The 12,258-nt window shown below is 32.7% G+C and overlaps 2 protein-coding genes across 2 annotated transcripts; one reads left to right on the plus strand and one right to left on the minus strand.

Moving 5' to 3' along the window:
* Positions 1 to 125: 125 nt before the first annotated feature.
* On the minus strand, positions 126 to 2,193 carry LOC107620023 (Tetratricopeptide repeat (TPR)-like superfamily protein). The gene has a single exon (XM_016322251.3). The coding sequence runs from the start codon at positions 2,107 to 2,109 to the stop codon at positions 289 to 291; it is 1,821 nt and encodes a 606-aa protein (XP_016177737.1). The 5' UTR covers positions 2,110 to 2,193; the 3' UTR covers positions 126 to 288.
* A 7,195-nt stretch (positions 2,194 to 9,388) lies between these two features.
* Positions 9,389 to 11,524, plus strand: LBO1 (2-oxoglutarate (2OG) and Fe(II)-dependent oxygenase superfamily protein). Its single transcript, XM_016341719.3, has 4 exons — positions 9,389 to 9,715; positions 10,107 to 10,354; positions 10,678 to 11,005; positions 11,206 to 11,524. Exons 1-4 carry the CDS (start codon positions 9,455 to 9,457, stop codon positions 11,446 to 11,448), a joined length of 1,080 nt encoding a protein of 359 aa, XP_016197205.1. The 5' UTR covers positions 9,389 to 9,454; the 3' UTR covers positions 11,449 to 11,524.
* The last annotated feature ends 734 nt before the right edge of the window (positions 11,525 to 12,258 follow it).

Below are 12,258 nucleotides of genomic sequence, written 5' to 3' on the forward strand. Positions count from 1 at the left end.
TATAAATTCTTTAAGGTAGGTTGTTGCTTTCAGCTTTGAAGATATAGATGAACTTGTACAGCTGGTTCAGACTGCAATTAACGCCATAAATTCTGCTGGTCTTGCTCGTGCTAGAGATTAACCTGGAGAAGGAAGTGGCTGCATAAGTATAACTATACTGATAACTGTTATCTTAAGGGTACATAACTAGTATTTTAATCAAGAACAAATTGCAATATTATTCTTGATAAATGCATTTTGCTTTCCTTGGCTGCAATATTGCAATGCCCAATAGCCTAAAATGAATAGTTACCAAAAATCTCCACATGTACACAAACCATTTTTGAAATGATGAAATCTATTCACATCTCTCACAACAAAATCTCTCTCTACAATATCACTAATCATCTTGAAGCTCTCATGACAATCCCTGCACATTCTCAAGTTCTTCATTACTCTGATTGTGACTCCTTTAGGCATATTTATTAATCCAAACGCCAATGCAAGTTTCTCACTGTGCAAACTAACAATTTCCTCTTTGGCTTCCTCTTCTATATCAACAAACACCAAACCTGTAGTTCCTCCTACATATCCCCTTTCCTTCATTCTATGTTTCAATTCCTTTAGCAAGCTCAGAATCTCATTCGCTTGAGAGTACTTTGAGACGTCCCCAGCATGGAACACATAAGTTGAGTTCTTTATCTCAATCCAACTGCTACCAGGTTCCTTGCAAATTCCAGTACGTTTCATTTCGGATCTTAACTGATGAGCATTTTCCCAGTCCCCTGCCAATGCATATGCATTGGACAATGTTACATATGCACCTGCTACTTGTTGATTGGACTCTATTAGCCGCCTGCTGGCTTCGAAGGCGATGTCTACTCTACCATGAAGCCTACTCGCTGAAAGAAGTGTTCCCCACAACATGGAGTACCCATCCCGCTCTAAATGAACTGATTTTGCTAACTGGTAGGCTTCCTCAACACGACCTACTCGACCTAGCATATCTGCAATGCATGTATAATGCTTTGTATCAGGCACCACCCTGTATTTCCCATTCATAGAGTTGAAGAGCTCAAGTCCTTTGTCTATTAGACCTGAATGGCTGCAAGCATGTAAGACCCCAACAAAAGTGACATCATTGGGTTTTATTCTTCTGTCAATCATTTCCTGAAAAAGTTGTAGAGACAAAGTTCCAAGTCCATATTTTGCAGCACCAACAATCATTGAAGTATAGGGAATTACAGAAGGATTTGGGATTCTCCTGAAGACTTTATCAGAATAGTGAACACAACCACATTTGGCATACATGTCCACAAGTGCTGTAGCAACTACATCATTTGCGTCGTGGCAAAGACGGATGACTATTCCATGAGTGACCTTCCCAGAACCTAGGCTGCCCAAGCTTGCACAAGCACTGATCACACTGCACAACATGAAATGGTTTGGTTTCTCCATCCTCAAGTGAGTGAACTCCCTAAACAATTGGAGGGCATGATGGCCTTGTGCATTTTGAGCATAAGTGGTGATCATGGAGGTCCAAGAAACCACATTCCTTACACACATGGAATCAAAAACCATCCTAGCTTCATCAACATGATTGCATTTCCCATACATGTCAATGAGGGAAGAACACACAACAAGATTGGACCCAAAGCCCATAACCTCAACACGTCCATGAATTCTTCTTCCCCGGTCAAGGCTGGCAAGGATAGAACATGCATTGATGAGAGTGGCAAATGTGAATTCATTTGGAAGAACCAGTGTCCCTTGCATCTGATGGAAGAGCCAAAGCGCGGTATTGGGTCGACCACAGGTGACATAACCAGCCATAAGGGAAGTCCAAGACACAACATTACGCTGAGGCATTTCGTCGAATAGTTTATGTGCATGGTTAATTTTGAGGAACCTGAGATAACAGTTGATAAGGTGGTTAGTGGTAAAAGTGTCATTTGATAACCCACTTTTGACAACGTTGGAATGGGTGGTGGTTGCAGAGATTAAATTCTTGCAAGTTTGGAGCTGTTCAATGAAGTAGGCTTTGGCATTGGAATCGTAATGGAAGAATGAGTTGTGTTGGCGCGAAACAGTGTGCGTTATTACCAAATTGCACTTCAACGACTGCCTCATCTGTGTTCTATATTGTCCTTAGCTATAGGCTAAACTCTAAATTTAAGGCGAGGACATTCTGGTAATTGCGCAAACTATCTACTATTGCTCTCAATGGCATTGTGAACCGACGATGATGGTTGGTTGAGTTTATATATCATTGCATTGAAATTTGCAAACAAAACAGAACTTTGGGACCGAATGTTCTAGAAGTTGTGCATGTTTCCGACTATAGGAAATGTTTTCTATATGATTTTTTTTTTCTTTTCATTGTCTTTTATAAAGAATGAAAAAAATATAACAAAAAAATATGTGTTTGTTTGACGGTGGAAACTCACGTGACTGTAGGTGAAGTTGCTTCTGGATGGTTGACATGTGTTACTATATGATTTAAAAAAAATCAATTTATTTTATACAAATAGTTTATTTAAAAAAACCAGTTTAAGTAGATCAAATAACTACCTTTAAAATAATTTTAATTTTTTCTACGTGTTATTCCTAAATTCCTAACAGATGAATTTGGTATGTTCTTCTTCTTCATTTTTATTGACCAATTTTTCTTTAAATTTATCGGAAACTTTTATTTATTTAATTTTCATCAAATATATGTATACAAATTGTTTGAAAAAATAACATTTAATATTCTGAAAAAGAAACAAAATTCACATTTTTTTATAGGAATGGCATAAATGGTATCATCTGTCCTTTTTGTTGTGTCTCTACTTTCTATCTTCTTGATGAGCTTTGTTTTGTTTCTCATAACTTACATTTTCAGTTGCTTTTAAATTAAGCTGTAAACAGATTTTAAATTAAGTTTTAAAAATATGCTCAATTACAAATGTACCGTTAAATTAAATTTTATGGTAATCAATCAATTAACTTTAATTTTACTAATAAATTATTTTCATGCAAATTATTGTTAATTTTTTAATATTATTCTATAAATAAATTATTTTTTTAAGATAATAAGACGATAATTTACTTGTCTAGAAATTATGATTTCATTGTCATGCACGTTTTTGTGTTTTTACTTACCAACTAGAATTTATTTTTAATGAAATTAGAATTTATTTTTAATAAAACAAAAGTATCTAATCAAAATATTAATTTGGTCTTCTTAAATAATTGAACATAATATTATTAATTTTGTCTACAACAAAAATTTTTAATAAAATTTTTTAAAATAAAATCAACCCAAAAATAGAGAAAAAAAAAAAGAACAACTAATGAAAATATTTATTTTGGCATTGCCATCAAGAATAAGATAGCCATAGAAAAAATCCAACCAAATAAAAAGGATCTAACTCATACAATTAAACTACCATCATATCATCACAATAAACTATAACATCATCAACTAAAGAGACATGCAACAAATATGGAAGAGAGCCAATCAGTTATAGCTCAAATGGCATAGTCTCCCCATACTCAATTAAGAGGTTGCGGGTTCGAGTCTCCTATCTTTGGTAAAAAAAAAAACAAATATAGAAGAGATCATGCCAAAATTTTAACTATGCTCATGTTATCAAACAGTCTACATTATACCATAATTATATTTTTGTCTTCTACCACATGAAATTGCGATGAATTATGTTGGCATTTATAATATCTTTCTTAGACTTGTAAAGAATCTCTATTTTCATTTTTTCTTTCTTCATATTAACCAACTATGTTAAACACGATTCCCACAAAATCATTAACACAAAATTTCAAAACTAATATTTTCTACGTATTCCAAATACATTTGAAATAATAAATTTGATTAAGAAATATAAATAAGAAGAACATACCTAAGGCCCCAGGTAGCGATGGGTACAATATGAATTTCATCAAAAAATGCTGGGACAAAGTTGGTCAGGAGTTCACTGCAGCGGTGATGGAGTTTTTCCAAAGGGCTAAGCTACCAGCTGAGATGAATATAACATGGGTGACGTTGGCACCAAAATTTGTGGGTGCTAAGGAGATCAAGGACTTCAGGCCAATTAGTATGGTCGGCTGTGTGTATAAGGTGATTTTCAAGATTATGGTTAGGAGGATGAGATCAGTTATGCCCGGTTTGGTAGGCGAGACACAGACTGCATTTGTGAAAGGTAGGGAGATTCATGATGGTGCCCTCATTGCCTGTGAGACGGTCCATTGGCTCAAGGCACGGAGGAAGGAAGCGGTGATCATTAAGCTAGACTTTCAAAAGGCTTATGATAGAGTCAGATGGAGTTTTGTGGACATTGTATTACAGAAAATGGGGTTTGGCCAAGGGTGGAGGAATTGGGTGAAGGAGTGTGTCAGTACGGCCACTATGTCAGTCCTGGTGAATGGGTCACCATCCAAGCCATTTAATATGGAAAGGGCCTCAGACAAGGAGATCCTCTTTCTCCCCTGCTGTTTGTTCTTGTGGTGGATGTGTTGCATCGGATGTTGGGGGAAGCTGTCAGAAATGGACGCATTGATCTATTACTGGTTGGTGGGGAGCATATCGCCCTGTCGCATCTCCAGTTTGCAGATGACATGGTCTTGTTCTGTCCCCCGAAAACAGAGACGATTGTGAATTATAAGAGGCTCTTGCGGTGTTTTGAGCTGATGTCGGGATTGAGCATTAATTTTGACAAGTCGAATCTGATCGCGGTGAATTGTGAACAGGATTGGGTAGATCAGGCGTGTGACCTACTGGGATGCAAGCAAGCGGTGTTACCAGTGAGGTACCTTGGGATCTCGTTAGGTGCGAATCCGCGGCTGGTGAAGACTTGGAAGCCAATCATAGATAAGGTGGAAGAGAGACTTAGCCTATGGAAAGCGAAGGTTCTGAACAAAGCAGGCAAGCTTATCCTCATTAAATCGGTATTGAATAGCCTACCAATATATTACCTAAGTTTGTATAAGATGCCAAAGGCAGTTGCAGATAAGCTGATTGCATTGCAAAGGAGATTTATGTGGTGTATAAGATGTGCTTAGGAACACAGCGCTCTTGTTTAAGTGGTGGTAGCGGTTTTCAACAGAGGATTGCCCCTTGTGGAAGAAGATTGTGTGTTCATGTAACAACTTGAACCCTGATGTAATTCTTGTAAATCAGAAGCTACCGGTTAAGGGAGGACCCTGGAAAGATATTTGTCAGTTGAATATAATGAACCAAAGGATAAGAAAAAAGATGGTTGCTGGGCTGGCACGAGTACCCTGTTTTGGGAGGATAATTGGCTACAAGGTGGGCCTCTAAAAGCGTCATTTCCAAGACTATTCTCTGTTTCGAACCAACAAGAAACTCTAATAGGGGATTGTGGCTTTTGGGATGGCTTCGAGTGGATTTTGAATTTCCAGTGGAGGAGAGAGTTATTCCAATGAGAGCTTGAACTCGTTCATCAGCTTCATGAGAGGCTAAGGTCGGTCAAGTTGTCAACTGGCAGAGAGGATAAGGTGGTTTGGAAGTTTGAGAGTAAAGGTATTTTTTCTACGAACTCCTTTATGCAGGTACTACAATCGGAGACTCTGTCAGATGAGATCACGAGTTACAGTTTCACAAGTGCCCTATAGAGAGGAGTGGTACCTCCGAGGATTGAGCTATTTGGCTGGTTTGTGCTGATTGGTAGATTAAATACCAAAGACAGATTGAGCAGATTAGGCGTGATCCCTCACAGTGATATTATCTGTGTACTATGTCAGAAGGAGGTAGAATCTGTTGAGCATTTATTTCTTCTTTGTGACATAACATGGCAGGTGTGGTGTAGCTGGTTGAAATCCGTTGGTCATGATTGGGTTATCCCCGGAACCATAAGAGCACTGTTTGAAAATTGGATTGGCATGCACAGGCAAAAACAAGAGCAGAAGGTGTGGCTGACTGGTTTCTTTGCAGTGATTTGGAACATCTGGTTGGAGCGGAATGATAGGATTTTCAAAGGAAAGGAAGCAGGTGTTGAGACCATACAAAGGAGGACAACGCTGAGCTTTACAGATTGGACCAGTAGTAATCTGCATGGTTGTTGATGAACAATGTGGGAGATGGCAGGGTCTTTTGGTTTTCTTTTTCTTGTAGTACTTTGTTTGGTTATTTGCTCCACTTTTCTGTGTTGAGCTTTCTATGTTTCAAAAAAAAAAAACATACCTAATTGAAAGTTTGATATTAGTTCTGAAAAAGGGATTGAAAGAGAACGAACGTGTGAAAACGAAGAAGAAATGAATAAAAGTAACCGTTTGATCCAATTCAAATCGATTTTTTTAAATAAACTATTTATATAAAATAAACCGACTTTTTTTAAACCATATAATAACACATGTCAACCATCTAGAAGCAACTTCACCTGCAGTCGAGTGAGTTTCTACCTTGTTTGACATACGAGAGACAGAGTTTAATTTTAAATTTTTAATACAATAATGGTGCACGTCGTTTTATATAATGGATTAATTACAATTTTCACCTTTTCAATTGTCATTATGCTATGTTATTAGTATAAATATTTTTTTTAATTGTCAATAAATTAAATTAAAATGATATCATTTGCGTTTTTTTAGATGTTTATTTATGTAATTAATATAAAAATAATTATTTTTGTTAAGGTAGTGTTACGTAATTAAATATGTGTATAAAAATTAAATTTATATAAGATAAATGGTAAATATATTTATATATTTTAGATTTATGTAAAATATTATTTTTGTCCTCAATATTTGGGGTAAGTCTCAAAGTTGTTCCTAACGTTTAAATCGTCCTATTTAATTCTCTAACGTTTCAAAATTGACTCAATATTATTCTGCCGTTAAGAATCTATTAACATAATTGACGGCGAGACAAAATTGAGACGATTTTTGAAACATTAGGGACTTAAATAGGACAAAAACATTGGAGACAAAAACGATACATAGAAATAAATTTTAATTTTATCCTTCAATAATATCAATTTTTTACTGTACATAGTTATTTAATTATTTTTTAATCACATTTAAGTAACTTACACTTAATCACATTACTTTTATTTTAAATAAATTTATTTTTATATAATTTTACTTTTAAAAATTTTTATTCATCATAAAATGTTTGTAAAATGACTAGTACATCAACTTGTGAAAAAAAAGATACATATACAATAAATTAAAATAATGTGATTCTAGTCATTCTACACATATTTTATTGTGATAAAAAAAATTTAAGAATAAAATTATAAAAAAAATTATTTAGAATGAAAGTAATATGATTAAGTGTAATTTACTTAGATGTGATTAAAAAATAATTGAATAGCTATGTATCGTAGAAGATTGCTATTATTGAAGGATAAAATTAAAATTTATTTCTATGTATCATTTTTGTTTCTAACGTTTTCGTCCTATTTAAGTCTCTAACGTTTTAAAATCGTTTCAATTTCGTCTCGCCGTCAATTCTGTTAACAGATCTCTAACTGCAGGACAACATTGAATCACTTTTGAAACGTTAAAGACTTAGATTTAAAAGTTAAGGACAACTTTAGAACTCACCTCAAACATTAAAAACAAAAAGATTCTTTACTCTTTCGATTTTATTCTATACACATGATTCATGAGGCATGATTGAATATCCCTTGTTTTAAAGTGAATTATTAAGAATAGAAAATGATAGATATTTTTAAAATGGTCAAAATAATTGGTATGTTGGATGGTGACACTAATGTAGAATAATTTTGCAATAAGACACTATTTACCATTGTGTCACTGCTATTCATCATTAAACCCACTTCATAACCACAAGTGTTAAGAAAACCATGACGATATCATATAATCATGCATATGAGAAAGTAGCAGCAAGCAAGAGAAAAAAGTGCATTTACCAAAAGAAGAGAAGGAAAGGACAAAGGTAGGAGAAAAAAATTAAAATAAAATAAAATAAAGAAGCTAATGACACAAGTGCTGTTACAGAACTCAATTCATGTTTCTTGTCTCTTCACTTTAATTGATTTTTTTCCTGTCTTCCTTTTAGTAAAAGAAAAAAGTTTAGTAATGGAGGTGAAATATAGAGAGCAGGACGAATTCCAAATGTTTCTAGAATGCTTGTGTTTTAATAGTTTTAGATTTAGTCATTAATTTTGATTATAAAAAATATATATTAATTAAAATCATCGATTAAAAGAAATAATCTCAAAATTTAGTTATTGGGATAGAAGAGTTTATAATATTTATTTTAGAGTTGTATTTTTCGATACAAAGTTTATTATATTATATATTTTTTAAAAAGTGAACTTTTTGACAATTGCAATCTAAATTCAACTGCGTTTTATTCAATATTATTAGAATTTTTTACGCATGGCCTTTTTTAATTGACCGAGTCTCAATAAAAATACTATTTTCACAAATTATAAAATTTTAAGATAACCATAACAAAATAGAATTTTAACATTTACAAGTGGCGAATTGGTTTAGAAGCCATATGGCCTATTATATGCCCCTAATGGTGATAATCATAAGCTATAGTTTGGTGCCACAGCTGATGGAATTCCAAAACATATTAAAATACATAAAATAGCAAATCATTGGTTTGAGAAAGGAAATTAATTAGTTAAACGACAACAATGTGCTAGATTAATGGTGTCTTTGTGAACAGAACATATAAAATATTTAAAAGTAAAATATCGGTTTTGTCTCTAAAAGTTTGGGATAAATTTTATTTGTATTCTTAATGTTTAAATCATTTTATTTGTATCCTTAACATTTGTAAAAATAATTCAATATTATCTTACCATTAATTATACATCATGAACTTTAGTTGGAGTCCGAAAATCTCTTCTTGAAGTTAGAATACAAATATTTGGGACAGAACCGATGATCCACTCCGAATAATAACTCATTAAAAATTGAAACTAATTCCTACAACATTTATATAATTCACTTTTTTAGGAACATAATTGAACCTGAATATAAATAGTGGGTACAATATTGAAATCAAACATATCTAAGTGAGACGAGAATGAATACATCAAAATGAGAATAATTGAAAAATACAATCTGATGTATTAGTATAATTAACGCGGAATAACATTGAATCACTTTTATAAATGATAAAAATACAAATAGAACAATTTAAACATTAAAGACACAAATAAAATTTATCCCAAACGTTAGGGACAAAAACGATATTTTACTCGCTATTTGAATTAACGGTATATATGCAATGCAACATTACAGTAATCAATAACACATGACTTCATCTGAATTTAATATGAGAAGTGAGGTCACTTAAAGTCATGTGGGACTTGTGTATGCCAATCATGTACCAATTTTGTTTTTCAATTTGTGTAACCATATCAGCTGAATTCAACTATAAATACCAACTTTAGAAGAAGGAAGAGATATATTAAGAGTTAGCATAGAAATTCATATATAGAAGATTCTCTAGTTTTCATATTCTCTCTCTTTCATGGCTCCAGTGCCCATTTCTTCAATCAAAGTTGGGCACATTGATGATGTCCAAGAACTAAGAAAAATTAGGCCTAAAACCATTCCTGAAAGATTTGTAAGAGATATGAGTGAGAGACCAACACCTGCTATCACACTCTCACCACCATCTTCTGACATGCCTGTCATTGATTTCTCTAAGCTCACCAAAGGGAACACTGAACAAATCCAAACTGAAACTCTGAAGCTTGCAGATGCTTGTGAAAGTTGGGGTTTTTTTCAGGTATATATCATTGATTTTAACAGCTGATTTTAATTATTATATATTATATATATTTTTTATTTTTTTTATAATTCAAATCAACGGTTAAAATTACTAAAAGATCAATATTATTGGAATACCTGAAATTTTTCTGATACATTATATATAACAATAATGTTTGATACTCTTTATACACCAAGTTTTACACTTATATAGATTGAGTACCTGTATAAAATCTTTTTAAACAAAAAATGTATATAAATTAAATCATTTCTAAGTATGTATACCTCTTGGTTTTACTTTTGTGCTACCTTTTTTATGTCTGTATATAATTATATTAACTTATCATAATTACATAGCCATCAATTTGTGTGTGCATATTTATACAAACTAAAGTTGAGTGTGTGATTAGGTACTTAATCATGAGGTTGACCTGACATTGATGGAAATCATGGAGAAAAGTAGTAGGGAATTTTTTATGCTTCCTTTGGAAGAAAAACAGAAATACCAGATGGCTCCTGGTACAGTCCAAGGTTATGGCCAGGCTTTTGTTTTCTCAGAGGACCAGAAGTTGGATTGGTGCAACATGTTTGCTCTTGGAATTGAACCTCAGTTTATAAGGAATCCAAATCTATGGCCAAAGAAGCCAGCCACATTTAGGTAATTATTCTTTTGGTAGAAATTTCGGTGCATTTAACTTCGTAAATGAGAGTCACTAAATGATTTAACAGTTTGACTAAATTGTCATCTAACAACTCTAAGCATCAACTATTATTTTATTTTAAAATATATTATTTGTACTCATTTTGTCTGGTATACCAAGTCAACAAGCTTTTATCATATACTTTATTTAGTGATAAAAAAAAGTGTGTTGGTCTAGAATACAACACCAAATGAGTATATAAAACATGTTTTGTTGTTACATATGAGTTATTCACTATTAAAATGTAGTATCACATATACATACATGTAAAATCTTGCAGTGAAACAGTGGAAGTGTATTCAAGAGAAATGAGAAAAGTATGCCAGAATCTGCTGAAATACATAGGATTAGGCCTAGGCTTGGAAGGGGATGTGTTTGAGAAGATGTTTGGTGTGGCAGTACAAGCAATAAGGATGAATTATTACCCTCCATGTTCAAGACCTGACCTTGTTTTAGGCCTAAGTCCTCATTCAGATGGAAGTGCCCTTACTGTTCTGCAGCAAGCAAAGGGAAGCCCTGTGGGACTTCAAATTCTCAAGGATCAAACATGGCTGCCTCTTCAACTCATCCCAAATGCCTTGCTCATTAACATTGGAGACACCATAGAAGTATGTCTCCCTTCACTTGTTCTCTTCCATTTTTCTTTTCTCTCTAATTTGGACTCAATTCTCATTATTTAAAATATAAACTATTCAGAACACAATAAGAAATTAGCACAAAATAATCTAAAATTACTTTATTTTATATTCTTTAATTACAATCTAAAATTATAGATTTAAGTTAAATAAGATAATTTTGAGTTATGCAGGTTCTAACAAATGGAAAATACAAGAGTGTGGAGCATAGAGCTGTGGCTCATAAAGACAAAGATAGGCTCTCAATTGTGACATTTTATGCTCCAAGCTATGAAGTGGAGCTAAGTCCAATGCAAGAATTTGTGGATGAAAAAAACACATGCAAGTATAGAAGATACAATCATGGAGAGTACAGCAAACATTATGTAACAAACAAGTTGCAGGGAAAAAAGACATTGGACTTCGCAAAAATATAAATTATACAAGGAAGAGTGTTAGAGGCAGTAATTTTTGTGTTTTATAATCATCAATTGGTCATCAATAATATTTTTAATGGTGTGATATTATATCCAATAATAAAAGATCATTCATTTTTCTTTTGATGACTAAATATTGACCACAAAATACAAAAGTTATTTTCTCCTAAATTTTCTATTAAACAAGTATTAAATTTCACAAACTAGGAATAATTATATTTGGGCCCATTACTTAAGTTTCCCATCTAGGTATCCTATATATAATGATATTATATTGCATGTGTATCTTATACAGGGACAGAAGATTTAATAAATTAATAAATATTTAATTTTAATATGCGTTTAATTATAATTATTTTTTAAATAATTATTTATATAATTAATATAAAAAATAATTATTTTTATTAACGTAATATTACATTACACAATTTAATATATATATATATATATATATATATATATATATATATATATTAATAGTATACTAAAATTAAATATAATTAATAATTGTGACGGTAGATCACTTGAAGAATTCTCTACATACAAACATTTTTTCATATAAGTCTTTACAAGTCATTTATATTTACGCGCTTCGAGTCGTTACTGCATGTTTTTCTTTTTTTTTTTGTTACACGTTTTTCTTCCTCTTCTCCTCCTCTTCCTCCTCCTCCTCTTCTTCTTCTTCTTCTCTTTTGTTATGGTCGTTACCAACACCACCACTTCCTCCTCCTCTTCTTCCTCCTTTTTTTCATTAGAATTTCTTCTAGTTAATTTTTTCGTTAGTAATTCATAATTTTGTAGGTGAATGAT

The sequence above is a fragment of the Arachis ipaensis genome, chromosome B1 (assembly GCF_059453495.1).
Source record: "Arachis ipaensis isolate K30076 ecotype BB chromosome B1, ASM5945349v1, whole genome shotgun sequence".
Lineage (NCBI taxonomy): Eukaryota > Viridiplantae > Streptophyta > Magnoliopsida > Fabales > Fabaceae > Arachis > Arachis ipaensis.